Source organism: Lepus europaeus, chromosome 15, assembly GCF_033115175.1.
Source record: "Lepus europaeus isolate LE1 chromosome 15, mLepTim1.pri, whole genome shotgun sequence".
Lineage (NCBI taxonomy): Eukaryota > Metazoa > Chordata > Mammalia > Lagomorpha > Leporidae > Lepus > Lepus europaeus.
This window is the reverse complement of record NC_084841.1, coordinates 599,536-625,063: the sequence shown is the minus strand read 5'-3', so window position 1 is coordinate 625,063 and position 25,528 is coordinate 599,536. Positions and strand designations below refer to the sequence as shown.

General features: G+C 67.6%; 2 protein-coding genes across 4 annotated transcripts in view; one reads left to right on the top strand and one right to left on the bottom strand.

The window, feature by feature from the left end:
* The window catches only part of SLC12A7 (solute carrier family 12 member 7), a 32,438-nt gene extending 28,255 nt beyond the window's left edge, over nt 1-4,183 (top strand). For 2 of the 3 annotated variants that reach the window (XM_062211704.1, XM_062211703.1), the window contains exons 23-24: nt 2,361-2,494; nt 3,290-4,183. In XM_062211704.1, the coding sequence (XP_062067688.1) occupies nt 2,361-2,494; nt 3,290-3,381 (226 nt within the window). In that variant the 3' untranslated portion in view covers nt 3,382-4,183. Of the gene's footprint in view, nt 1-135; nt 589-2,360; nt 2,495-3,289 lie in introns of those variants that run through there. The other variant, XM_062211705.1, reaches the window with a different exon arrangement.
* Nucleotides 4,184-6,576: 2,393 nt separating this feature from the next.
* NKD2 (NKD inhibitor of WNT signaling pathway 2) lies at nt 6,577-23,423 on the bottom strand. Its single transcript, XM_062212614.1, has 9 exons — nt 23,297-23,423; nt 23,007-23,086; nt 11,565-11,625; nt 9,432-9,541; nt 9,001-9,096; nt 8,596-8,737; nt 8,185-8,269; nt 7,623-7,750; nt 6,577-7,010 (listed from the first exon to the last, which is right to left on the bottom strand). The coding sequence occupies exons 1-9, from the start codon at nt 23,421-23,423 to the stop codon at nt 6,577-6,579; spliced, it is 1,263 nt and encodes a 420-aa protein (XP_062068598.1).
* Nucleotides 23,424-25,528: the final 2,105 nt, after the last annotated feature.

Sequence of the window (25,528 nt, the reverse complement as noted above, 5' to 3'; positions counted from 1 at the left end):
GGAGACAGGGCTGCTCCCTCTGGGGAAGACGGGGCCCCGTGATGCCTGTGGGGCCGGGCGGGACCCAGGTGGGCTGCAGGGGCCTCGCGCTCACAGCTGGAGTAACACGTGCCCTGTGCTTTCTCCTCTGCATAGAGAATGGGGAAACCTGTAAGTCACTGCCGTGCTTGGGCCTCTCCGCCCTGGCCTCTGCATGCTCGCGTGTACAGCCGTGTGTGTGCATCTGTGTCCAGGGGTTGGGCCCCGTGCAGGCAGAGTGCTCCCCTGGCCTCTGCATGCTCGCGTGTACAGCCGTGTGTGTGCATCTGTGTCCAGGTGCGGGGCCCCGTGCAGGCAGAGTGCTCCCCTGGCCTCCTTCCATGCTCGCGTGTACAGCCGTGTGTGCACATCTGTGTCCAGGTGCAGGGCCCCGTGCAGGCAGAGTGCTCCCCTGGTCTCCTTCCATGCTCGCGTGTACAGCCGTGTGTGTGCATCTGTGTCCAGGTGCGGGGCCCCGTGCAGGCAGAGTGCTCCCCGGCCTCCTTGCATGTTCGCATGTACAGCCGTGTGTGTGCATCTGTGTCCAGGTGCGGGGCCCCGTGCAGGCAGAGTGCTCCCCGGCCTCCTTGCATGTTCGCATGTACAGCCGTGTGTGTGCATCTGTGTCCAGGTGCGGGGCCCCGTGCAGGCAGAGTGCTCCCCGGCCTCCCTGCATGTTCGCGTGTACAGCCGTGTGCACATCTGTGTCCAGGTGCGGGGCCCCGTGCAGGCAGAGCTCTGCCGTGGCTGCCACACTCGTCTCCTGTGTAACTCACTGGGGCCTACACTGGACTCACTTTCCGAGCAGCACTCAGAGCTGAGGCCAGCTGGTCCCAGGGGTTCCCCAAGTGTAGGGCAGGCGTGGGGTCCTCGTGTCTCTGAGTGGGAGCCAGGCCTGTGACCTCCAGGTCAAGACAGGACCTGCGATGCTTCCCCTGTGCAATGCGCCCTCCCCACGGGGAAGGGGTGTGTTCAGTCCAAGTTCCCGGGCAGGCAGTGCCCATCTCATCTCTGCTGTCACCTCACTCTGCCCTCTGTGATCTCGTGGGCCTGGGGCAGGCACCATGGCCATGCCCAGTGGGGTGGGCAGGGGGACTCTGAGCTGCCTGTGCCCACCGTGTGGACCACCAGGGAGTCAGCTGCCAAGAGAATCAGCCACGTCGACGCCGGAGTAGGGCTTGCTTCCCCGTGGGCACAGACCTGTGCGTCTCAGGACGGGAGGTCGGGTCTCCCTGGGCTTGGGCCAGCAGGCCGTAGACTCGGGGAAAATGTGGCTGCTGGGAGAGGTGCTCCCCACACGCGCCTCCGTGGGTCAGGGCAGAAGACGCCTCTAGAAGGTCAGAGGTCAGGCCCGTCCCCCCTGTTAGCCCACAGTGACAGCACCACGTCCCCGGGAGCACACGTGGGTGCTTGTGTGTGTTTGCGTCTGTTTCGTGCACATCTGTCTCCTCCCCTGTGCACGTGTGCCTGTGTCCATGTGTGTAACACACACGTGTGCCTATGCACGTATTTGTGCCCACACGTGTCCTGCTGCATGTCCATGTGTGCTATGTGTGTACCTGCACGCGCGCACGCATGTGCCCTCTTTCTCTCCCTGTCTCTGTGCGACTCGGGAAGTGCAGGAGCCAAGGCTGTGAATCCCCACACTTCCCACGGGACTCCCACCCAGGACCCCGATGCCCAGCTCCCAGTCCCCTCCCCAGATGGAGCTGGTCCTGAGGCAGGGGACAGGGGACAGATGCAGGCTGCTGCGTGCTGCCTGGGGCTCAGGGGCCGCCTGCCCTGCCCAGCCCTGGGCTTGGGGCCCACCGGCCGTCTCCTACCTCACGGTGCCCCGGGTCAGGGAGGGCCACTTCTCCCGCCACCTGACCTGGTCCCTGGGGCTGCAGGTGCTCTGACGCAGGTGGTGCTGGTGGCCACGTGTGAGGTTGGTGGCCACGGCGGCTTCCTGGGACTCCAGTCCTGCGAGGCGCTGATGGCCCTCCCTACAGGGACCAGGGACGTGGGGCCCGCGGTGCACACCTGTGCCATCGAGGTATCCCCACGCAGCTGTGGCCAGGACCCCGCCCCGTGGGGCTCAGGGCAGCGAGTGGCAGCATCTCCGGTGTCCCGCCTGCCCTGGAGGCTGTAGGACCTCCAGGTGGCGAGGGCAGGGGGGCTGTGCCTGGCAGCAGTGCTGTGGTCCTGGGTAGCCTGAGGCAGCTGAGCTCCGCCTTCCGGCCCCTCCCCCCACCCCGCAGGGGCTGCCCCAGCACGCGTGGGCGGGCGTGGCTTACCGAGGGGCCGCCGCTGCGGGGGTCCCTGCGGGCTGGGGCCGCGTCACCGCCGCCTGCCCCCCACAGGGACCACTCCAACGTCCGGCGGATGCACACGGCGGTGAAGCTGAACGGCGTGGTGCTCAGCAGGTCCCAGGACGCACAGCTGGTCCTGCTCAACATGCCGGGGCCGCCGAAGAACCGGCAAGGAGACGAGAACTGTATCCTTCCCTGTGCGCGTGCGCCGTGTGGTGCGTCCCGCGGCCCCCAGGGAGCGCACCCTGCTGCAGGCCAGGGCCAGGGCGCCGAGCCTGCGTGCGGCCCCCGGATGGGGCTCTACACTCAGGTGCTGTCCCCTCCCCCAGTGGCCTTGGGGCGCCCGTCCTCCAGGGTGATGGTACCCTGACCCTTGGCACTGGACCCAGGCACTTCTGTGGCCCCCAGCCACTCCCTGTGGGTACCACGTGTGGGCCCCACCTGGGGGGAGGGTCCCAGAGGGTCTCGCCCCGCTCCCGCTGTGAGGGGCTGCAGCTGGGCTGCGCTTCTGGAACCCCCGTGTTCCAACAACCTCGCGGGGTCGCCCCCACCGGACCAGGGGTGGGGTGGCCTCGGCTCCCGCCGCCCCCTCCCACGCATCCCTGGGGTTACTCAGAAGCCAAGCCGGCAGGGAGGGCGTGCGGCTCGGGCCCTCCTCTCAGGCGCCAGGGTGGGGGTGCGTCCCAGCGAGTGCACAGGGCCCTGCTGTGGCCGTGCCCTGCCCTCCCAGCTCATAGGTCACCTCTCCCAAGCGGACTCCTGGCCCCAGCAGTGTGCCCGGCGACACGGCTACTGCCCCGCCGAGGCTCAGGGCTGCCCACGGAATGTGCACCGTGGTGTCCTGCCTGGGGCCCCAGGGCAGCGCCTGTCTGGCTGAGCCTCAGGTCCGCGGCTGGCCAGGGGCAGCTGCTGCCTCTGCCCCACCCCGCCCGCCTTCCCAGCAGCTGAGTTTCTTGTGGCCTTAACCCCGCCCACCCCAGACATGGAGTTTCTGGAGGTCCTGACCGAGGGGCTGAACCGGGTCGTGCTGGTGAGGGGCGGCGGCCGGGAGGTGATCACCATCTACTCCTGAGGCCCGGGACGGTGGGCAGCGGCATGGGGCAGGCCTGGCCGCCCCGTGGCTTCTGGCGGAAGCTTCCAGGCCTGGTGCCGGCTCCTCCTGCCGCAGGGTGTGCCCCGGGCTGGCTTCCCCCAGGCCGAGTGCGGCAGGAGCCCCCAGTCCGTCCACAGCCCCAGTGAAGCACGCATGCCCCTCCGTGACGAAGGCGCAGTGCAGGGGCCTGTGCCAGCCCCCAGGGAGCCCACTCAGCCGGGGGCCCCCAGGTCAGTGCACCCAGCCCTGTCCACCTGCCCCACGCCGTGGCAACCTGAAGACACCCAGTCATGCCCGGGACGCTCCCATGGCCTGGCCTCCTCCAGCCTCACTTCTGGGAGCAGTGGCCAGCCGCAAGGCTGAGGGTCGTCGGTGCCATCGTGGTGGCCGTGCGCACGTGTGTCCCTGAGCTCCGTCCGCTGCCCCAAGTGTCCATGGTCCCAGGGGGTGACGCCAGTTGTTTGCAGGCCCCGATGGGTGTGGGCCCAGGACGCGGCACCGCCCCTGCTGAATGGCGTATTTATTTATTTAAACCCCGGCTGTCCAGGCCCTTGGCGGCTCGCGTCCACAGGCTCTGCGGGGCTGGGTCCGTCCTTGGCGTTCAGGCCGGGCAGAGCGCGGTGTGTGCTTCTGGTCCCCCGGGGTTCGCCTGCTGTCGTGGCCATGGCTGGGCCGTCCCTGGCAGGCTGTGTGCTGGGGGAGCTGCCCAGAGCCATTGTTTTTATAGAACCTCTCTTTGTATGATTTTTGTTTAGTAGAAAAATAAAGTCGTCTCTGAAGAGCTGCGCTTGTCATTCTGCGGACGCTGGCGCCCCAAGGGGTTTCCCTGAGACCCCTCCTGGCATCACAGTCCGCGCCCAAATTAGCGGAGGAAAGCGCCCAGTGGCGTGGTGAACGCCCCACCTGCGGGGGAGCTGGCGGCCGCGGGCACGCAGCGTGGAGGCAGCCAGTGTCTACCCGGCAGCTGACAACGGGTGTGGCCCGGCTGTCGCGCAGAGGAGCACTGGGCGGTGGCTGTGCGTCTCTGATGGCGGGGACACGGGAGGTGTCGGCTGTGACATGGAAGGTGTTGGCGGTGACACAGGAATTGTCTGTGACACGGGAGGCATCCATGGTGACACAGGCGTTGGTGACATGGGAGGTGTCCGCGGTGACCTGGGAGGCATAGGCAGTGACACAGGGAGCGTAGGCGGTGACACGGGAGGCAGTGACACAGGGAGCGTAGGTGGTGACACAGGAGATGGTGACACAGGGAGCGTAGGCGGTGACACAGGAGATGGTGACACAGGGAGCGTAGGCGGTGACACGGGAGATGGTGGTGACACAGGAGATGGTGACACAGGGAGCGTAGGCGGTGACACGGGAGATGGTGACACAGGAGATGGTGACACAGGGAGCGTAGGCGGTGACACGGGAGGCAGTGACACAGGGAGTGTAGGCAGTGACACAGGAGATGGTGACACAGGGAGCGTAGGCGGTGACACGGGAGGCAGTGACACAGGGAGTGTAGGCGGTGACACGGGAGATGCCCTCGTGCAGACCCGGACTTGGGCACTGCGCGCGCTCTGCTGTCTGTGGGCGGGGCTGAGGTGTGAGGCTGGGCGTCCGGCGGGCACTGCATGGCTGGGTCAGCCGTCGCTGGCTTGGCCGTGGCAAGAGTGACCACGAGGGCCAGGCCTGCGGCTCTCAGCAGAGGCGGTCCCCACACCAGGGGACCGAGACGGACAGAGGCCTGCAGGTGGCCAGGCAGGCGTGGGCCTCGCGGCACAGAGCCTCTAGGGCCTCTACACTGAGGTGCTGTCCCCTCCCCCAGTGGCCTTGGGGCACCCGTCCTCTGGGGTGATGGTGCCCTGACCACTGGCACTGGACCCAGCCACTCCCTGTGGGCACCACGTGTGGGGATGGCCCTCTGGCCATCTGACTCAAGCAGACAACACTGGTGTGGCCCTGGGGACAGGGTGGAGGTGTTTGTGCCCACCCCCACACCGTGCCGAGGACCTAGTGCAGGGGCTGTGGCTGCGCTGGCCCAGCAGAGGCAGAGCCGAGGCCACAGCACCAACTCGGGCCCCCAGGAGCCCCAGGCCAAGCCTCGCCTTCACACAGAGGGAGGGAAGGGTGCCCCAGAGAGTGGACAGGGTTGGACCTGGCCCCAGGGAACATGGTGGCCAAGGGGAGTGGCTCAGGCTGCCCGGGCAGGAGCGGGTTTACCTGGAACACACCTGGGGGCCTTCCTCGGGGCTCAGGTGCAGCTGCCCGGCTCTGAGGTCACCAGCAGCCACCACAGCCGTGCTCTGCCCCCTCCCCGGCGCCCCAGCAGAGCCCCTGCCCACCTCCGTGCTCGTCCAGGTGGGCGACCTGCAAGGCTTCAGGGGCTCCCCGTCCCTGGCAGGATCCGGGTCCATCCTCCAAGCGCAGGCCTCCTGGGCACCAGCAGGGGACACAGAAGGCTCCGTACAGCCGGGGTGTGGACACCAGGGCTGGCGTGGAGCGGAAGACGGTGAGGACGCCTTCCCTCAGCGGCCCCCGTGCTGGACCGCCCCCAACACTGGGCCACGTGGAAGTGCGGGGGCCTCCGGGGAGCCCAGCCACGCGAGCGCAGGGTGCTGTTTCTGCGGTTTCCTTAGGGCCAAGTGGGGGACTCACCCATCTGCGACGGCGCGGCCCGCGTGTGCTGGCGTGGACTCGGACGTGCCCCCTCCTCGCTGTGCCGGCTGCACATGCGTGTGCCAGGCCTGGAGAGGAGCCTCAGCGACCAGCTGACCGCTGCTGGTTTCAACCTTGAAAACAGCGCCGGGGGGCGGGGACAGGTGCCAGAGCCCGCCCCTCGTTCTGGGGGACGGCAAGGAGCCTGTCTGCTGAGTGACGGGCAGGGCACTGAGTCCTGCCCCGGCCTGGGCCCACCTATGTCCAGTCAGGACGCTGCCCTGCTCCGCCCACATTCCACGCCCCCCCCGCCCCGCGGTGAGCAGATCCCGCAGAGGGCCGTGGTCAGCCCAGAACACACCCAGTGCTGCGAGGACCCCTCCCGCACCGGGCCCTCCTGGCCATGAATGACGGCAGACACAGGCGCACATTTCCACGCGTGTTTGGTGTTTATAGATCACACTCAGCTGTCACAAAATCCACGTGGCCTCAAGGCAGCAGTGGGGCAGGGTCCCGTCCGTGCCCGTGCAGCTAGGGCGGGTGGAAGTGGTGGTGGTGGAAGTGGTGGTGGTGGTGGTGGTGCTCGTGCCGCTGGACCACGGGCACCGTGTGGCCCTCACCTGCCAGCGCAGGGGGCAGCTCCACGGTGGCCGGGTGGCCGTGCGTGGCCTTGCGTGGTGAGTGGCCCTCCCTGCCCCTCTGCCGGTACCGCCTGTGGCCGTCCTGCGGGGCCGGGGCTGGCAGGTGGTGGCCAAGGCCTTTCCCAGGCCTGCAGCTGCCGGGGGTCTCGGGCGGCCACCGTGAGCCCTTGGGAGACTTGAGAGGCGGCTTCTCCAGCCCCTTCGGCCGGGACTGCACGTCTGGCGCCCAGGCTCCGCAGGCGTGGGCGGCGTGGCCATCGTGGGCATCCGAGTCCTGTGAGCGGGACCTGCTGGGCACGTGCCTGGCCTGCGTCGGCGGGGACCCTGCGCACAGAGTGGCTCAGCAGTGACCCCGGCCCATGTGGGGCAGGGCAGCCTCTGAGGCCAGGCAGCCACGCAATGCCAGCTCCGTAAGGGTCCCTGGCTGGGGCTCAGCTGCCACCCCTGGGGGGAGGGTCCCACCTGCTCCTGCCCACTCCCGCTGTGAGGGGCTGCAGCTGGGATGCGCTTCCGGAACCCCCGTGTTAAAGAGTCCAACACTGGCCACCTGTGTGCAGCGGGTTTCCGCCCTCCAGGCTGGACTAGACGCCCCGCTCTGTCCTGCTGGGGGCAGCAGAGGCCGGCGGAGCAGGGGCCTGCAGGGGCGTCCCTGACACCTTAGCAACGCCCGGTTCTGGGACCAACCCCTCCCATCCCTAGGACAGGGCCTGCTGGGCTCCGGCCCAGGACTCTCAGCGCCGGGCAGCTGCCCCTTCTCAGCCCCATGCTGTCCCCGTCCCGGCCCAGGGACCCCCACACCCACACACACTGGGTCAGTGTGGCCACTTGGGCCATGCCCGTCCCTGCTGTAGGACCCCAGGAGCCCTGGGGCTGGGGTGAGGGCCAGGCCTCATGCGGCATCTCCACCCAGGGCGGTGCCAGCTGCCCGGGACCTACCGGGGCCGAATCTAGACGCGTAGTTGTCTGTCCCCGCGAGGTCTAGGTAGTGGTTCCTCCGCTCCGTGTTCTCGTCCACACAGCAGAGCCCCCGCACGGGGCAGGCCCAGGCCTGGGCATCGGGCCTCCTGCAGGGCGCAGGGCCAGGGAGCTGACCACCCACCAGGCAGGACAGGGGTCCCAGGCTGGGTGCGGTCCGGCCAGAGGGAGCAGGAGGGAGGGTGGGCACAGCCAGGCAGCATCCAGCACATGGCCCAGCCAGGATGGAGACCCTGACCCAGCGGCTCACGCCAGTGTGCCCTGTGGTCACCACTCTGCCCCCCACCATGGCCAGTGAGCAGAACACGGCCCTCGAGCGGCTGACGGGCTGTTGCAAGTCCCCTACAGCTGCTCAGTGCCCAGGGTGCTCGGCCCAGCCTGGCCCCGGTCACTGGGCAGGGTCCTCAGACAGGCACCCCGCCCAGGACCGCAGCAGTGCCCACCTCCTGCACTCGGGGCCCGTCCAGGCAGGTCAGCCACAAGAGCACAGCGGGAGGTGGCCGGGGCTCCCAGCAGTCCTCACCTGCCCTGTGCAGACGGCTTCCGGTCGGCCACCCCGGGGTCCTGGGCCAGCTCCGCTTCTGTGCCGCAGCCACCGGGCTCTGCGTCTGAGGGGGCAGGGCTGACTGTCCCCTCCTGGGGCTCACGTGCTCCCCCAACTCCGTGTTCAGTCACCCCACTCCCACTGCCCAGGGAGGGGTGAATCCCTCCCCACACGTCCACTCACTGCCCAGCCACACAGCCTGAAGTCCTGCAGGCACCAGCCCTGCTTGGGGTGTGGTGGGAGCAAGGGTACAATTGAGACACCTAAGGGTGGGGAAGGGGCTGCCGGGGGGAGTGGACTTGAGGGAGGAGAGGGTCTCCGCGGACCCGGTGCTGCCTAAGCAGAACACCATCTCCCAGAAGCCCTCCTGGGTTGAGCCCAGAGTCTCACCCTGGCCGCTGGGAGGCCCGTCCTCGCCAGAGGGCTTGGGGCTGACGGTCAGCGTCACACGCAGCGTCTTGCTGCTGCCTGGGGAGTGGCTGATAGAGGCGTTGACCACCTCGCAGACGGTGTGCATCAGGCTGGACACGTCCTGGGTGGACAGAGCTAGCCTCAGAGGGCACTGTCCCCCCAGGAAGCCTCCAGGGGCCGCTGGGCGCACATGGCCCTGCCCATCACGTCCGAGGCCTGTCCAGGTCCCACTCAGCACAGGTGGGCTCACGTGCTCACTTCAGGTGTCACGTCCATGCCCGCGCTGACTGCTGCTGCCTCTCCAGGGGCCCTGCGGGCTCGGCGTGGCGCCTCCAGGTGGGCCTCTCCTGACCTTCCCTCCCGCCACGGCCGGGACCCCCTCACCTCCCGGGTGAGCTTCCCGCTGCTGTCCAGGTCGTACAGCGTGAACGTCCACTCCTGTCGGCTGCCACCCTCCACCGAGACATCACACCGCAGCACCTGGCGGCCGCCCCCGGAGACAGGACAGGCGTCACCCTCGGCCACGACCCCCCACAGCCCCTCCAGGGCCTGCTTCAGACTCGCGGCTGTGGTCTTCCCAGCTCACCCCAAGGTCGGTGCGGCTGGAGCAGGGGCCAGAACCCGCAGACCTGACCCTGCTCAGCAGCTGCGCTGACCGCCGTGCCCAGCGCTGTCCACACCACAGGGCTCAGCTCAGAGCCCGGAGCCGGCCCAGCCGCCTCCGCCCCAGGCTGGCTCCTGGGCGCCGCCTGGCCATAGCCACGCCCCCACACCCACAACCCGTAGGCCCCACCCACACAGGGGCCAACACCTACTCGGACACTCAGGCGCCTTCTGCCCAGGCCCTCCCCAGCCACCGGGCCGCCTCTGTCCTCCACGCCGGGCAGTGGGGCCACGCCCTCGGTCTTCTCAGCAGTCTGTGCCACTGGGGGACACACGGGGGTACGGTCAGTCCAGGAGCTGCCCCCCAACTCACTGACCCTGCCCCCCACTCTGCCCCTGCCAGAAGGGGGCTGCCCCCCCCACTCTGACCCTCCAGAAGGGAGCTGTCCCCCCACTCTGACCCTAACAGAGGGAGCTGTCCCCCCCCACTCTGACCCTGCCAGAAGGGAGCTGTCCCCCCCACTCTGCCCCATCAGAAGGGAGCTGTCCCCCCCCTACTGACCCTAACAGAGGGAGCTGCCCCCCACTCTGACCCTAACAGAGGGAGCTGTCCCCCCACTCTGCCCCATCAGAAGGGAGCTGTCCCCCCCCCACTCTGACCCATCAGAAGGGAGCTGCCCCCCCCCACTCTGACCCTGCCAGAAGGGAGCTGCCCCCCCCCACTCTGACCCTAACAGAGGGAGCTGCCCCCCCACTCTGACCCTGCCCCCCACTCTGCCCCTGCCAGAAGGGAGCTGTCCCCCCCACTCTGACCCTAACAGAGGGAGCTGCCCCCCCCACTCTGACCCTGCCCCCCACTCTGCCCCTGCCAGAAGGGAGCTGCCCCCCACTCTGACCCTCCAGAAGGGAGCTGTCCCCCCACTCTGACCCTAACAGAGGGAGCTGTCCCCCCCCCACTCTGACCCTGCCAGAAGGGAGCTGTCCCCCCCACTCTGCCCCATCAGAAGGGAGCTGTTCCCCCACTTTGCCCCCCCAGAAGGGAGCTGTCCCCCCCACTCTGCCCCTCCCAGAAGGGAGCTGCCCCCCCCACTCTGACCCTGCCAGAAGGGAGCTGTCCCCCTCACTCTGCCCCATCAGAAGGGAGCTGTCCCCCCCCGCCCCTCCCAGAAGGGAGCTGTCCCCCCCACTCTGCCCCTCCCAGAAGGGAGCTGCCCCCCCCACTCTGACCCTGCCAGAAGGGAGCTGTCCCCCTCACTCTGCCCCATCAGAAGGGAGCTGTCCCCCCCCGCCCCTCCCAGAAGGGAGCTGTCCCCCCACTCTGCCCCTCCCAGAAGGGAGCTGTCCCCCCCACTCTGCCCCATCAGAAGGGAGCTGTCCCCCCCACTCTGACCCTGCCAAAAGGGAGCTGTCCCCCCCACTCTGACCCTCCCAGAAGGGAGCTGCCCCCCCCACTCTGCCCCATCAGAAGGGAGCTGTCCCCCCCCGCCCCTCCCAGAAGGGAGCTGTCCCCCCACTCTGACCCTAACAGAGGGAGCTGTCCCCCCACTCTGCCCCTCCCAGAAGGGAGCTGTCCCCCCGACTCTGCCCCATCAGAAGGGAGCTGTCCCCCCCACTCTGACCCTGCCAGAAGGGAGCTGTCCCCCCAACTCTGACCCTCCCAGAAGGGAGCTGCCCCCCCCACTCTGCCCCATCAGAAGGGAGCTGTCCCCCCCTGCCCCTCCCAGAAGGGAGCTGTCCCCCCACTCTGACCCTAACAGAGGGAGCTGTCCCCCCACTCTGCCCCTCCCAGAAGGGAGCTGCCCCCCCACTCTGCCCCTCCCAGAAGGGAGCTGTCCCCCTACTCTGCCCCTCCCAGAAGGGAGCTGTCCCCCTACTCTGCCCCCCCAGAAGGGAGCTGTCCCCCCACTCTGCCCCTCCCAGAAAGGCTTTAGCTGAGAAGCGAGGGCACCGTGCTGCTGCCCACCTGTGTCGGCCACAGCCAGGAGCCCCTTCCTGACCCCTCCCGCCACACCCTGCCCAGCAGCCGCCCTCAGGCTGCAGGGGGTGCTCGCTGAGTCTCAGGGCTCCCTATCTGCACCAGCCAGTGTGCCAGGAACCTGTGGCCCGGAGCCCACCGGCCACGAAGGCCACAGCAGGCTGAGCTTCCAGCGTGGACGGGGCACTTCCATGCCTGGGGCCCATCACCCACCAGTTCTGCCATCCCTGTCCCCAGCATGCGGCCCAGCCCATGCCGCTCGGCCCCGCCTGCAGGAGCTGTTCAGTGTGAGAGCCCCTCCCGCACCCCGGGCCCTGCCCCGTCCTGGGGGACACGGGGAGGCCCAAGCACAGCTCCAGCCGGCACTCACCCTCCAGTGGACTCCGGTTCTCCCAGGGAGGCCCCTCCTCGGGGTCCCCATGGAGCAGCTCCTGCAGGGACGACAGGGCAGGGGTGACCACGAGCTCTGGGCAGCCTGAACTGGCCCCTGGCCCCAGTCTCCCGAGGTACCTCGGCGTCCTCTACTGTCCGAGTCCACGAACCCCAGCCTCTCGGAGCCCTCTGTGTGCCGGGACCCGAACGCAGGCCCTGGCCTCACACATGCTGCCCCCAGGGAGCCCTGCCCACCGCCCAGGCACAGGAGCCCCACCGGCCCTCGCGGCACCCAACAAGCAGCAGACATGGACGTGGGGACACAGGCAGGGTCTGGGGAGCAGCGCGTCCGATGTGATGGCAGCGCCGAGCCCGGGAAGGCTCCTGCGTCGGCTCAGGCAGCCGGGCCACGTGGCCCACGAGTCCTCCACCTGCCATTTCTGACCCCAGGTGGCTGCAAAGCCAGCACGAGCAGAGCGGGGGTCCTGGCGTCGACTTGTCGGGCCCGTCAGCCACAGTTGACAGGGGAGAGGATGCTGGGGCTGGGGCCACAGCTGCACCACAGCACCCTGGCCCCCCTGCCCCCACCCTGTGCTGTGGCCCCAAACGGCAGCCTGGAGTCCAAGCCAGGCTGGCCAGCAAGGAAGGGCGGGGACACGGCAGGTGTCAGCACCCTCCCGCCATGGCGGTCACCAGCTAGGGTCCCCACAGGGATGACAGAAGGTTCCAGACTGACACCCCCACCTGCACACCCAGAGGCAGTGGGAGGCATGGGGCGCTGGGGCCAGCCCCCGGGGTGAGTACCGAGTAAATTGTTCCCCTCACTGACTTCCCCGGGGTCAGCAGCCGGTGCCGGAGGCCTCCAGGGAGGAGCCCCCCACATCTCACCCAGAGCACAGGGGGCCCAGCGTCTGCCCCGACAGGAGACCACAGCCAGGGAACAAACTCCGCGCCAGGACCCTGCTGAGCGCCTCACCCTGGTCACACAGGGCCAGGCCCCCTCTGCCCCCCACCAGCCGAGGGCTGAGGGAGGGGCCCACATCCTCCCTCCAGCAGCCCTGCTGGGAACCCCCACCCCAGTCCACAGCAGGGGGTCCTCATCTCCTCGCGGCTGCACAAGCACAGGCAATCGGGACCCCAGGGCTGAGGGCCAGGTGCTCGGCCCTCGTGGCCGGAAGGAGTGTGACAAGGCCCCGTGACAAGGCCCTGGGACCAGCACGGCTGACGAGTCACAGATACAACACCCAGGAACCTGCCGGAACCTGGAGGCCACGCCCAGGGTTTCCACTTTGTTCCTCTTGACGTGAATGACAAACCTGTCACGTTTGTTACATGTGGAGTTAGAACACACGGCACACACGTGTCTACTATACCTGGAGTTAGAACATGTGGCACACACGTGTCCACTACACCTGGAGTTCGAACATGCAGTACACACGTGTCCACTATACCTGGAGTTAGAACATGCAGTACACACGTGTCCACTATACCTGGAGTTAGAACATGCAGTACACACGTGTCCACTATACCTGGAGTTAGAACATGCAGTACACACGTGTCCACTATACCTGGAGTTAGAACATGTGGCACACACGTGTCCACTACACCTGGAGTTCGAACATGCAGTACACACGTGTCCACTACACCTGGAGTTCGAACATGCAGTACACACGTGTCCACTACACCTGGAGTTCGAACATGCAGTACACACGTGTCCACTATACCTGGAGTTAGAACATGTGGCACACACGTGTCCACTACACCTGGAGTTAGAACATGCAGTACACACGTGTCCACTATACCTGGAGTTAGAACATGTGGCACACACGTGTCCACTACACCTGGAGTTAGAACATGCAGTACACACGTGTCCACTATACCTGGAGTTAGAACATGTGGCACACACGTGTCCACTACACCTGGAGTTCGAACATGCAGTACACATGTGTCCACTATACCTGGAGTTAGAACATGCAGTACACACGTGTCCACTACACCTGGAGTTTGAACACGTGGCGCACACGTGTCCACTACGCCTGGAGTTTGGACACGCGGCGCACACGTGTCCACTACGCCTGGAGTTTGGACACGCGGCGCACACGCGTCCACTACGCCTGGAGTTAGGACACGCGGCGCACACGCGTCCACTACGCCTGGAGTTAGGACACGCGGCGCACACGCGTCCACTACGCCTGGAGTTAGGACACGCGGCGCACACGCGTCCACTACGCCTGGAGTTAGGACACGCGGCGCACACGCGTCCACTACGCCTGGAGTTAGGACACGCGGCGCACACGCGTCCACTACGCCTGGAGTTAGGACACGCGGCGCACACGCGTCCACTACGCCTGGAGTTAGGACACGCGGCGCACACGCGTCCACTACGCCTGGAGTTAGGACACGCGGCGCACACGCGTCCACTACGCCTGGAGTTAGGACACGCGGCGCACACGCGTCCACTACGCCTGGAGTTAGGACACGCGGCGCACACGCGTCCACTACGCCTGGAGTTAGGAGCTGAATGTGCAGCATGTCCACATGTCCACTACACATATGATTAACTGAACACGCAGCACACATGTGTCCAGTTAGCTGAACATGCAGCAAGCATGTCCACTTCATGTGGAGTTAGCTAAACACTTGGCACACATGTGTCCACTTCATGTGGAGTTAAACACGCAGCACACATGTGTCCACTTCATGTGGAGTTAGCTGAACATGTGGCACACATGTGCCCACTACATGTGGAGTCAGCTAAACGCGCGGCACACACATGTCCACTACGCAGTTCTCGAGTTTAAAGTGATCGGCGTGTTTGCTCTTGGCGCGTGTGCTGGCTACAGGTGGGTGGAGACGCTCGGGGGTGGGGTGGGGAGCGCGGTAGGAGCAGCAGCCACAGCCTGGGCTGAGCCCCCCGAGGGTTTCCCAGGGCTGGAGTAACCGCCGGGCATCACCAGCCAGGGCTGCCGTACAAATGCTACCACAACCAATCCGTGAACGAGAATCACCCAAGGCTGGGCCGGCCCGAGCTCCCTGGCACAGCAGGCGGCTCCCAAAACACACCCCACAGGCCCCACCTCCGGAACCACCTGGGCCCGAGAGCCGCAGCCGCAGCCGCGCCACCGAGCGGCTCACGCTGCGGGGAGGGCTCTCCAAGGGCTGCACGTGGGTGCTCGGAGCACACAGGTTGGGACACGGCCCAGCCTCCTGTCTGCCAGAACCGCCACGTGTGAACCTGCCCCGGGGCCCTGCCACGTGTGTGCCCCAGGACTTCCCGAAGAAAGGTGGCCAACGCGGGGCTCCCCTGCTGCCTCCAAGTGGTCAGCCTCCCCCAGGAGCCCCGGCCATCCTCCACGGAGGGCCACTCACAGGCCCCCCATTGCCCAGCTGCCACCCCTGCTTTGCCTCCTGGCCAACTCCTCCCTTTCCACCCCCACCCCAGCTGCCAACGTCCAGCTCTGTCCCCACGGTGCCCGGATGCCCTGACCAAGCCTGCAGCTTCCTGTAGGTCCCTGGTGCTGACCCCCACAACTGCCTGCGGTCCTCCCGGCGCCCACCCTGCCCTCGCCTGCTCGCCCACTCATTCTGCAGGGTGTGCAGGGTGCCCTCCTGGCCATGGGGCCCGTGTCCCAGTGGCAATGCCACACAGAGCAGCAGCTGCCCTGCCTGCTGAGTGTCCACTTGGCACCACCGGACGGCCTGCGCCATGGACCACCATCCCCACCCCCAGGGCAGGCAGGGGTCTTTCCCTAGGACTCAGGAAGGCAAGGGGGACAGTGTCCCCTCCTGGGCCTGGTGTGGGGGCTGTGAACAAGGACAGAGGGGAGGCCCCACCCGCGGCAGCCCTGGAGGCCCGGCCTCACCGTGGGGAGCTGCTTGCAGAAGCCGGCCTTCCCATGTCGGACGTGGGCAATGCATGCTGGCTGGTGCCGTGTCGGGGAGCTCGGGGTGGGCGTGTCCAGTCTTCCCCTCCCACAGGCCTCAGTGGATGCATTGCACTGACCCCTGCCCTGCGGCCGCGGCTCCCCAAGGTAGCAGGTGTGGCCACAGGGACAGGAGTAGAGGCGCCGGCCTGTCACGCCTTTGGCAGCCAGGCCCATGGGTGCAGTGCTCGGCTCTGCTGGGGGTGGGGAGGATGCGTTCACCCAGTCTGGCCCCACCGGAGGGGGCTCCACGTGGATGGAGTCCAAGAGTGGGAAGAGTGGAGCGGGGGGGTGGGGGGAGATGGAAAAACACAGAATGGAGGAGACAGACAGGGACGGAGAGAGCGAGTGGTGGAGACGATTGGCAGAGAGGGGGTTCCTTTGGGGGAGCTCCTCGGGGCGGCAGGGAGCGGGGACCTGATCCGGTGCCGGACGGCATTTTCTGAAACTGTTCTCCAGCCACAGCCCTGCAGAGATGGGATGGGGCGGGCCCACGTCTGAGGCCATCGGGAAGGTGCTGTCCACCAAGCATCCTGTGACCCTGGGCCAGTATGGGTGGGCACGCATGTCTACCCACGCACGCTGCGACCAGCCTGGCAGGGATCTCACGGGGAGGGAAAGGGCCCCATCAGGCCCATGTCCAGCTCCGGCCACGCAGCCCCCGACTGGCACAGAGCTCCCAGCAGGGGGCGCACCAGCAGCCCAGGGCGGCTCTGCCTCCAGGAGTCCACGCGCCTGGGGCTACTTGGGGGCATCGTGGGCAGGTCTGTGGGCCCCACAGGAGGCCGAGGCCTACAGGAGCAGGGACGACGCCCATCAGACCTGGAGGGTGATCTGGGGGGCTGTGGGCTGGGCGGGGCCTGGCAGCCCTTCCCCGGGGCTGTGCGGCCACATTTCCAGGGAGCCCCAGGATCTGCGGGGCCAGACCTCGCCCTGTGCCTCGGTGTCAGACTCTGTGACAGACCGGTGTCCAGTCTGCATCCAGGTCATCGTGATGTTGGGGTCCCGGCACCCCTCACACACACACACATCCTCGCGGGCCAGCACCTGGACGTCACCTCCACGCTCACCCAGCTTCTCAGCCTGGCTCACTCGAGAAGGTCCAGGAACTGGCCTGGCCCACGGACCCCCGGCCCGGGAGTCCCCCACCCCAGTCCTGCCCAGCACGAGCAGGAGTGACCGAGCACACGGCGCTGTCCAGCACGAGACGGAGGGCGGTCACTCTGGCCCAAGGCCGCTCTGCCAGTGAAGAGAGCTGCTCCTCGAAGGACATGCAGGGACACGAGGCAGGACACGGTTCACAAGCCAGTGGCCAGGGACACACACGAGCCACGCTGACCGCCGAGAGTGGCAAGGACAAGCCTCGGGGCACCTGAGCACCCACCTGGCACAGGAACCAGCCCGCGTTCCTCCCAGGAGGTGGAAGGAAGGAGGGGTGCTGGAAACAAAGGATTTCAACACAGACCCAAAATCTGTGCACATATGTGTGTCCCCAACATGCATGTACACTGCACACAGGTGCCCTAACATGCATGTGCACAGTACATGTATGCCCCAGTATGTACATGTGATGCCCACGTGCCACAGCATGTGTATGCACTGCACATGTGTGCCCCAGCATGTAGGTGTACTGTACCTATGTATACTACACACATATGTACACTACACACGTGTACCCTCAGTGTGTGCGATACACAGTATGCCTCCAGCATGTATGAACACTGTACACATGTGCCCCCAGCATGTGCATGCCCTTCAATGTGTGCCAACATGTGTGTGCACTGCACATGTGCACCCTGGCATGTATGTGCACTGCACACGTGTGCCCCAGCATATATATGTACTGCACACAAGTGCCCTAACATGCATGTGCACAGTACACGTATGCCCCCAGTATGTACATAAGGTGCATGCATGTGCCCCAGCATGTATGTGCACTGCACACGTGTGCTCACAGACACCGCTGCCTGGGTCTCTGAGAAGCCAGCACCAGCGCCTGGGCTCCGTCTTCGCTCAGACCTCACTGTCTTCTCACACCAAGGCCTCAGAGCCCGGAGGAAAAGGTGGGGGGCACCTCCAAGCCCATGGCCACCCCTGAGCTCGCTCACCCAAAGGTCGCAGATGCACAGCATGGCCAGCAGGGCCCTCCCACACGCCTGGGGTGCCTAGCCCCTGCCCCTGTGGCGCCCAGCCCCTGCTCCCCTGGTGCCTAGCCTGTGTCCCCATGGAGCCCAGCCCCTGCCCCTGTAGCGCCCAGCCCGTGCTCCCACAGACAGCAGCAGAGCGAGGCTACATGGCCCTGGCCCCTTCAGGGGTGCTCTGCATTGGGGCGGGGCACACACCCTGCGTACCACAGCCCACTGACCACGTGGCTCTGCTGTGGCTGCCCAGAGGCTCACGCACACCAAGGGGCTGGAGGGCATAGACAGCTCCAGTGACCTCCACAGAGGCCACCATGTCCCCGGCCAGGAGCGTGGCTGAGAGCCCAGCAAGAAGGGAACACGTGTCTACAAGCACACCGTCTTGGCCGCTGGCCGGCCACACAGCAGGAGCCCCGCCCCGCCGCTCTCCCATGGTACCTGACATGTGGCTGCAGGACTGGGCCCGAAGGCAGGTGGGTGCTCCAGCCCCACCAAAAAGACCCCGACCCTGCCCACATGCTCCCACCCCCATGCACCCAGGACCCCAGCCCACCACTCTCCCAGGTCCCCAACAGGACAGGGTGGTGTAGGACCAGCCCATAGGCAGGTGGGCGCTCCAGCCGGTCACTCTGCCCTGACCCAAGGCTCCGCGGCCCCACTGCCTTCATCCCCACCCCACATTTGCCCCTGGGCGGCGCTGGGCCCTCCAGAGTCCAGCGACCCCGAGGGCAAGCAGAGCAGTGCCGGTGGCCGCCCCGCGCTACTCCCACGGCGGTCACGGCAAAGCTGCTGACCCCCTCAGATGCGCGCAGAGTCCTCCCGCCTGGGGCACGCCCACTGCCTCCTGGGATGGCAGTGCCGGGCTCCGGCCCAGGGAGTCGGATGGGGTCAGGGGTCAGCTCCTGATGCCAGGGGCCCGGCTCCAGTCCCAGCGGCTCCACCTCCAACCCAGCTCCCTGCTGATGGCTCGGGAAAGCAGCAGAGGACGGCCGGGTGCTTGGGCCCCCGCACCCACGTGGGAGACCCCAGGGAGCTCTTGGCTTCCTCCTGGCCCAGTCACCTGGGGAGTGAAGTTCCTGAAGGTCTGTCCCCCTCCCCACCCCAGCTGAGGAATTCATTCACCCTGAGAAACCCGGCCACACCCACCACGCTCCAGGTGCTCAGTGTGGACACAGCCCACACCACCACACCTCCCCCACACACTGCCTCCCTTGGGGACGCTCCCGGGCCTCACTGAGGGTCCCCAGCTCCTCCACAGGCCCGTGGGATGCTGCAGGCTCAGATCCGCCCAGCCACTGACCACGGCTGCTTCAGCCTGGGAGCGCCACGGCAGGGCGGCACCCACAAACCGGCGGAGGGGACTCCAAGAACGATCCACTCTGGGACAGGCCCAGGCGCTCCCGTCCACCACCAAACAGCCAAGTCTGCGCGGCTCTCACCACATCCACACAGAAAGGGGGCAGCACCGACTGGATGGGCCCCGAAGGCACCGGACCCCGCAGAGGTGAGACCCAGGCCGCTGCCGGCCACCTCCAGGCAGGCCCTGGAGAGGCAGAGCCCCGGAGCCGGCCGGGGCCAGAACTCAGCTCAGCAGCGAGGACAGAGAATGGCGGCCAGGACACAGGCAGGGTCTGCAGGGACCTTGGCCCCGCCCACATGCTGAGCACCCCAGCTCTGCCCACAGGACCCCGGGCCCACCCACACGCTCCCACCCACTCCTCAGCCACGCCCACACGCCCTGGCCCCGCCCACACGCTCCCAGCCCACCCCTGCACACCGAGCACCTCCGGGTTGCTCACTGTCGGCCTGAATCCTGCCGTCCCCTCCGCTGCCCACGCAGGGAGGCAGGGCCAGGCCTGAAGCCGGGAGCGGAGAAGCGGCTCCTGCTCCTCTGACTCGCCCCAGCAGGCGGGGTCAGGGTCACATAGGAGCCCCTGCGTGTGGGTGGGCGGGGGGAGGCAGGCAGGGCCACCTCTTGCCCTGGGAGTCTCTGGGGGAGGCGGCAGTGGTGTCCGGTGCTGGGAGGGCTCTGGGGCACAGGCTTGGGCAGAAAGACTGGGGGTTTAGTCCTGACCAGTGGGGGTCAAGCAGAGACCAGCTGGACACCTGAGGTGGGCGGAGACCCCGAGGGGGAGTGTGGGGACGAGGGCCAGGTGTGGGACCAGGCACAGCGTCACCAAAACAGGGCACAGGGAGTCCTCTGCTCCTGCGCCAGGGCCCGGGGCTCCCAGGGTCACAGCGCAGCACTGGAAAGCAAGGCCCCCACCCGGTATCTGGGGCGGCACCCCGGGACTCTGGAGGGCGGCCAGTGCAGCGGCGTCGGGCCCCAGCCAGAGCGAGGGGCAGCCAGGGCTGCCCACACCCCCAGCCGGGTGCCTGGCATGGGTCCAGGCTGTGTCCATCGCAGCCTCCTGCCAGCGCCCCAAGAGGCAGCAGCAGTGAGGGATCAAGGACAGGACGGGTGCACCTGCTCCCTCGTGGGAGACCAGAGCATGGCCGGTCCTGGGCGTGGGGGCATTTGGGTAATGATCAGCGGATGGAAGACCTCTCTCCAACTGTCCCTCTGCCTTTCAAATAAAGGTGAGTAAAAATTAAGACAAAAAGCGCAGACAGCTCTCATTCCCTGAGCGGACATCACCATGGACCCGGACCTCGGGCAGGGACCGCCCACCCTGCAGACGCGTGACTGCCGACTCGGCGTGAACACCCCACCGGCCCCGCCCCGCAGGTGCACGGGTGCAGAAGCAGCACACAGATGGATCTGGCGCAGGTCTGCCGTGCCCCGTGTCCGTCTGCAGCGAGGCCCGTGGAAGAGGTTCCGACCGACCAGGAGGTGGCGCGCAGAGCAGGCAGGGCTCTGGGGGCGTGGTGCACGAATGGGCGGGGCTCCCAGGGGCAGAGCTAGGAAAGTAGGCGTGGCTCCCAGGGCGTGCTGGGTGGAGTGGGTGTACTTCCAGGGATGAGGTGCTTGGAGAGTGGGTACGGCTCTAGGGTGTGGTGCATGGAGTGGGTGGGACGCTAGGGTGTGGTGCATGGAGTGGGCGGGTTCCTAGGGGCGTGCTGGGAGGGGAGTGCAAGGGGCTCCTGGGGCACACGCCACGTCTGTGAATGTGCAGGCGGTGCTGTCCAAACTGGACTAAAGCCCTTCAAGGAGTCCGGGCTCCCACCAACCGTGGCCCCTAGCGCGCAGCGAGCCAGGAGTGGAGGAAGGCACAGTGCCACTGCTGCCCCTCAGGGCCCCGGCCCTGCCCTGGAATCCTAACCATGGAAGGGGCTGAGCCCTGGGTCCCAGGAGCCACAGGGCACAGCTGTGCTGTGGGCACTCGTGCCATGGGGTGCTGTCCTCACAGGTGTGGCCCGGGTGTCCAGTTGGTCACTCCAGCTCACGAGGGGGCCTCCTTTTAGAAGAATGCACTCAGAGGTGCAGTGTGCACAGCTCCAGGCCTCAGCCAGCGGTGTAGACAGCTCCAGGCCCCAGCTAGCAGTGTAGACAGCTCAAGGCCTCAGCCCTCAGTGTAGACAGGTCAAGGCCTCAGCCCGCAGTGTAGACACCTTGAGGCCCCAGTTGGCAGCGTAGACAGCTCCAGGCCCCAGCCAGCACCCAGCAGCCCCTCAGCACTCAGAGTTGCAGTGTAAACAGCTTGAGGCCTCAGCCTGCAGTGTAGACAGCTTCCGGCCCCAGCCAACAGCGTAGATACCCTGAGGCCCCAGCTGGCAGCGTAGACAGCTCCAGGCCCCAGCCAGCACCCAACAGTCCCCGGCACCACAGGCCACCTGACTGATGCCCAGCTGATGGCCCCAAGGCTGCGGGCGGCTCTGTCCTCAGCCCTGGCACTCCATCTCCATGGCAACACACCTCTTCCTACCCTGTCCCCCTCGGTGCCCCACAGCACACATTCCCACCAGACCCTCCCTGGCTCCGTCCCTGACACCCGGGAGCCATGTCCTGGCACACACAGCTCCACCCACTGTAGACCTGGGCAGGCACACGTCTGGGGCACACAGGAGCCAGCACGGGGGCATCAGGCGTGGATGGCAGGATCCTTGTGGTCAGTGCGGCCACGGGCTGCCTTGTGTGGACACACAGGCAGCTCTGGTCGGGGGCAGGAGGGGCAGCCCACCCTGGCCCAATGATGGTCGCCGGGGCACAGTGTGAACCCCAAGGCTGCCCATCTCCGGGTCGGCACCCAAGCGCCCGACAGCGGCAGGCAAGGCTGAGCACTGTTTAGGGGATCATTGCTCTGGCTGCCTCAGGACACGGCTTCACCTGTGCCCATGCCAGAGCCCACGCCCCACCTCACACACGTCCCCCACGCCAGAGCCCACGGCACACCTCACACATGTCCCCCATGCCAGAGCCCACGCCCCACCTCACACATGTCCCCCATGCCAGAGCCCACGCCCCACCTCACACATGTCCCCCACGTCAGAGCCCAAGGCACACCTCACACGCGTCCCCCACGCCAGAGCCCACGCCCCACCTCACACGCGTCCCCCACGCCAGAGCCCACGCCCCACCTCACACGCGTCCCCCACGCCAGAGCCCACGCCCCACCTCACACGCGTCCCCCACGCCAGAGCCCACGCCACACCTCACACGCGTCCCCCACGCCAGAGCCCACGCCACACCTCACACACGTCCCCCCGAGGGCCTCGGCCTCAGGGAACACGGGCAAACACGGGGAACCGCCGGGGAACCGCATCCAGAACCGGCCAAGTGCACCGCCCCCGAAGGAAACGCCGGGGAAGCCCCACTTCATAGCTGGGACGGATCACACACCTGCGAGCCCCGAGCCCTGGGAACTCTCCCGTGCGCAGCGGGCGGGGGTCACCACGCCCCCCGCCCTCACCCGCTGCCTGCTGCAGGAGGATCAGGACCAGCACCCTGTCCGGACAGGAGCCGCGCCCACGCCTCCTGCGCCTGCGGGGGCCGAGGGCTGTCCCAGGCCGTCTTTGTGTCACTCGCGACTCTGCGCAGGTCTCGTTCACCTCCACCTCCCCACACACACACCCGGCACCCAGGGCGGGGCACTCCTGTTTTCAGGGACACCTGGGTCCTCACCTGCGGGCAGCACCTGCCGCCCGAGGGCGCACAGCTGCCCCTGGTCTCTACGCTGGTCACTCCCGGGAAGGGACGCGACGCGAGGGTGGCCTCCGACTCCGGCCATCTCTGCAGCGCGAGGAACTGCCCCTGTCGTCCCGGGCCGCCCCGGGACCCCCAGCTGGAACGTCCGGGCGCCAGCCCCTGCCCGCGCCCTCCCCCGAAGAGTAGGCGCCACAGTCCCGGGGCCCATTCCGGCCGCTCCCTGCGCCCCCACGTCCCCGGGCCTGCCGGCCGCCCTCCACGCCCCGCGCCCCGGTCCGGCCCCCGCCTACCTGCTGGTCCCGCGCGCGCCGCTCCGCCTCCTCCGCGCCCCTGCGGCCGCTCGCTTGCGGGGACACTGCGAAGCTGCCCCCTGCGTGCCGGCGCCCACGCGCGGGAAACGCAGCACCGAGGACGGAAGGAGTCGCCGTGAGCCCCGCGGGCTCCGAGCCCGCCCTGGCCCCACCCCGGGGCTCCAGAGTGACAGGGCTGGGGCGAGGGCCCAGCGTTCCCGGGGGCCCTGCCGGCCCGGTCCGCCCGGGGACGCTCGCCGGGGCTGGGGTCCGGCCGGGGCGCCGCTCACCTTCGGGGCTCTCCCTGCGCGCGCTGGCTGCTGCAGCGCGCCCGGAGGAGGCGGGCAGGGAACGGGGGTCGGCGCCCTCCCCTCGCCGCGCCCGCGGCTCCACACGCCGAGACTGCAGCGCGCCCATGGCGGCCGCCAGGGCCAGGGTCCGGGTCCGGGGTCGAGGCCCGGGATCAGGGCGCGGCTCCGGCGGGCGGCCGAGCGGCTGGCTCCTTTGGAGAGCGCGCGCCCGCGCCGGGGCTTTAACCGCGGCCCCCGCAGCGCCCCCCGCGGCCGCGTTCCGCAGCGCACCCGGCGCCGACCCCCAACACCTGGGGCTGGGCCCGGACGCGCGGCCAGGCAGGGTGGTCGGGGCTGCGGCAGGTCCCCGACGCCAGTGTCCTGAGGACCTTGCGGGCCTGTACGCCCAGCCCTGGGGACCCGGGGGCCACTCCCTTGCTAGGGGCGGGCCTGGGCGCCCGGGCCTCCGAGAGAGAACTTGGCTCCCGTGCAGGCTGGGGGGAGGTCAGGAAGCCCAGGGGAGGGACCTCGGCGGAGGGAGGGGCCCTAGGAGGGGGCTCCGCGCGGGACCCCTCTGCGCCTCCCGGGAAAGCCCAGATCCGGCCTTCCTGCCCCGCAGTGTTGAAGGCGCCTGTGCCGGCCGCCAGCACGGACCGGCTCTGCACCCCCTCCTTTGTTTGTTGGGCTGTGGGCCCCAGCCTGGCCACCTGCCCTTACCCTGCTGGTCCAGTTGTATCCCGGGCACCCCCCCCCCACCGCGCGCCCGCCCACGCCATTCCCTGCGTAGAGGGCGTGTCGGGTGACCCCTCCCTGCCTAGACCCCTCGGGGTCCTCAGGACCCATCCCCCTTGGCTGCGCTAGACTCACACCTGTAGCCGCTGATGCCATCACAGGTGCAGCTCAGCCCACGAGCACCTCTCAGAGCTCCAGCTGCGTGGGCGGCCCCGCCTTTGGCCAGAGCAGCCTCCTAGTCCCGGAGGCTCCCCAGACCCCGTCCTCGCCTCCCCTACCTGCTCTTGCTGAGCCAGGGGCACAGAGGTCATCCAGCCCGCTCCTAGGCCATCCCTGGGCAGGTGCTGCCAGGACTCAGGGCCCACAGTGGCGGTGACCAAACCAGAGGCTGGCCTAGCACTGGCTCCTGACCCTGGCAGACACCTGCGCCAGGAGCCAAGCTGGGCACAGGGGAAGCTCCCTGCCGGGTGCCTGCAGGCTGCTCCCGCGGTTCTTCCCCAGCAACCTCAGCTTGCCATGGGTCTGAGAGGTAGGGCACTCCACAGGAGCCTCTGCCCAGGCTTGGGCGCCCACTCCTGATGCCCAGCTCCTCGCCAGGGTCAGCCTGCCCCGCCCTCCCGCCAGCCCATGAGGATTTGAATTCCCGGTGTCGTCTTCTGAGTTAATGTGTTGGTGACAGTAACGCCATGTGTTATGCAGTGTCTGGCTTGGAGCTAGGAGCCCCACAGTGGGCTGTGGTCTGCCAGCCACCCAGCGCCAGTGTGGGACAGGCTGGGGACCCTCCTGAAGGTCTCACAGGGAACTCCTCCCTCCCGAGTCTGGAAAGGCCCCGGCCGGGTGTGCTGGCGAGGGGCTGTGTCTCTGGTCCTTAACTGTGGATGCCGAGCCGGGGAGGGTGGGCACCGGTCGCCCCCTGCTGGGCCCTACAGTGGTGGGGCCTGTGCAAGTGGCTTCCCGTGGGCCTGGGTCAGGACCAGGGTTGGAACGGGCCCTCCAGAGGCCGTACTGAGACACCAGGGGCTTCGCAGTTAATGGAAAAGGCATTTTGTGCCAAAATAAATGGGGGTGGTAACTGCATCTGAAGCTCTTTGACGTCCCCGTGTGTGATCCCCACGCACAAAGGCCACCCACTCAGCGTGTGATTCTGCAGTTCCTGGCATCATCAACGGTCACTGCCGGTCACTGCCACCTCAGACGCCTCTCCAGCCCGGCCCTCTCCCTGGGTGGCGCGTTCAGGTTCCCCTGGGCATCCTGCATCTCCCCTTGGGTGTCCCGGAGCTGCTGGGGCCGCTCATGCGTGAGCATGTATGGGATGCGCTTCCCTGTCTCTCAGGAGTGCTGCTGGGAGCTGGAACTCCTGCACCACCACCCCCCCCCCAGCTCTCAGCCACGCCCACGCAGTGTGAGGGCTCCGAGCTCACAGGACAGGGACAGGTCTGCTCCAGGCTTCTGCCTCTGGCTGATGGCAGAAGTTCTGCACCAGTTCCGATCAGACGTGGG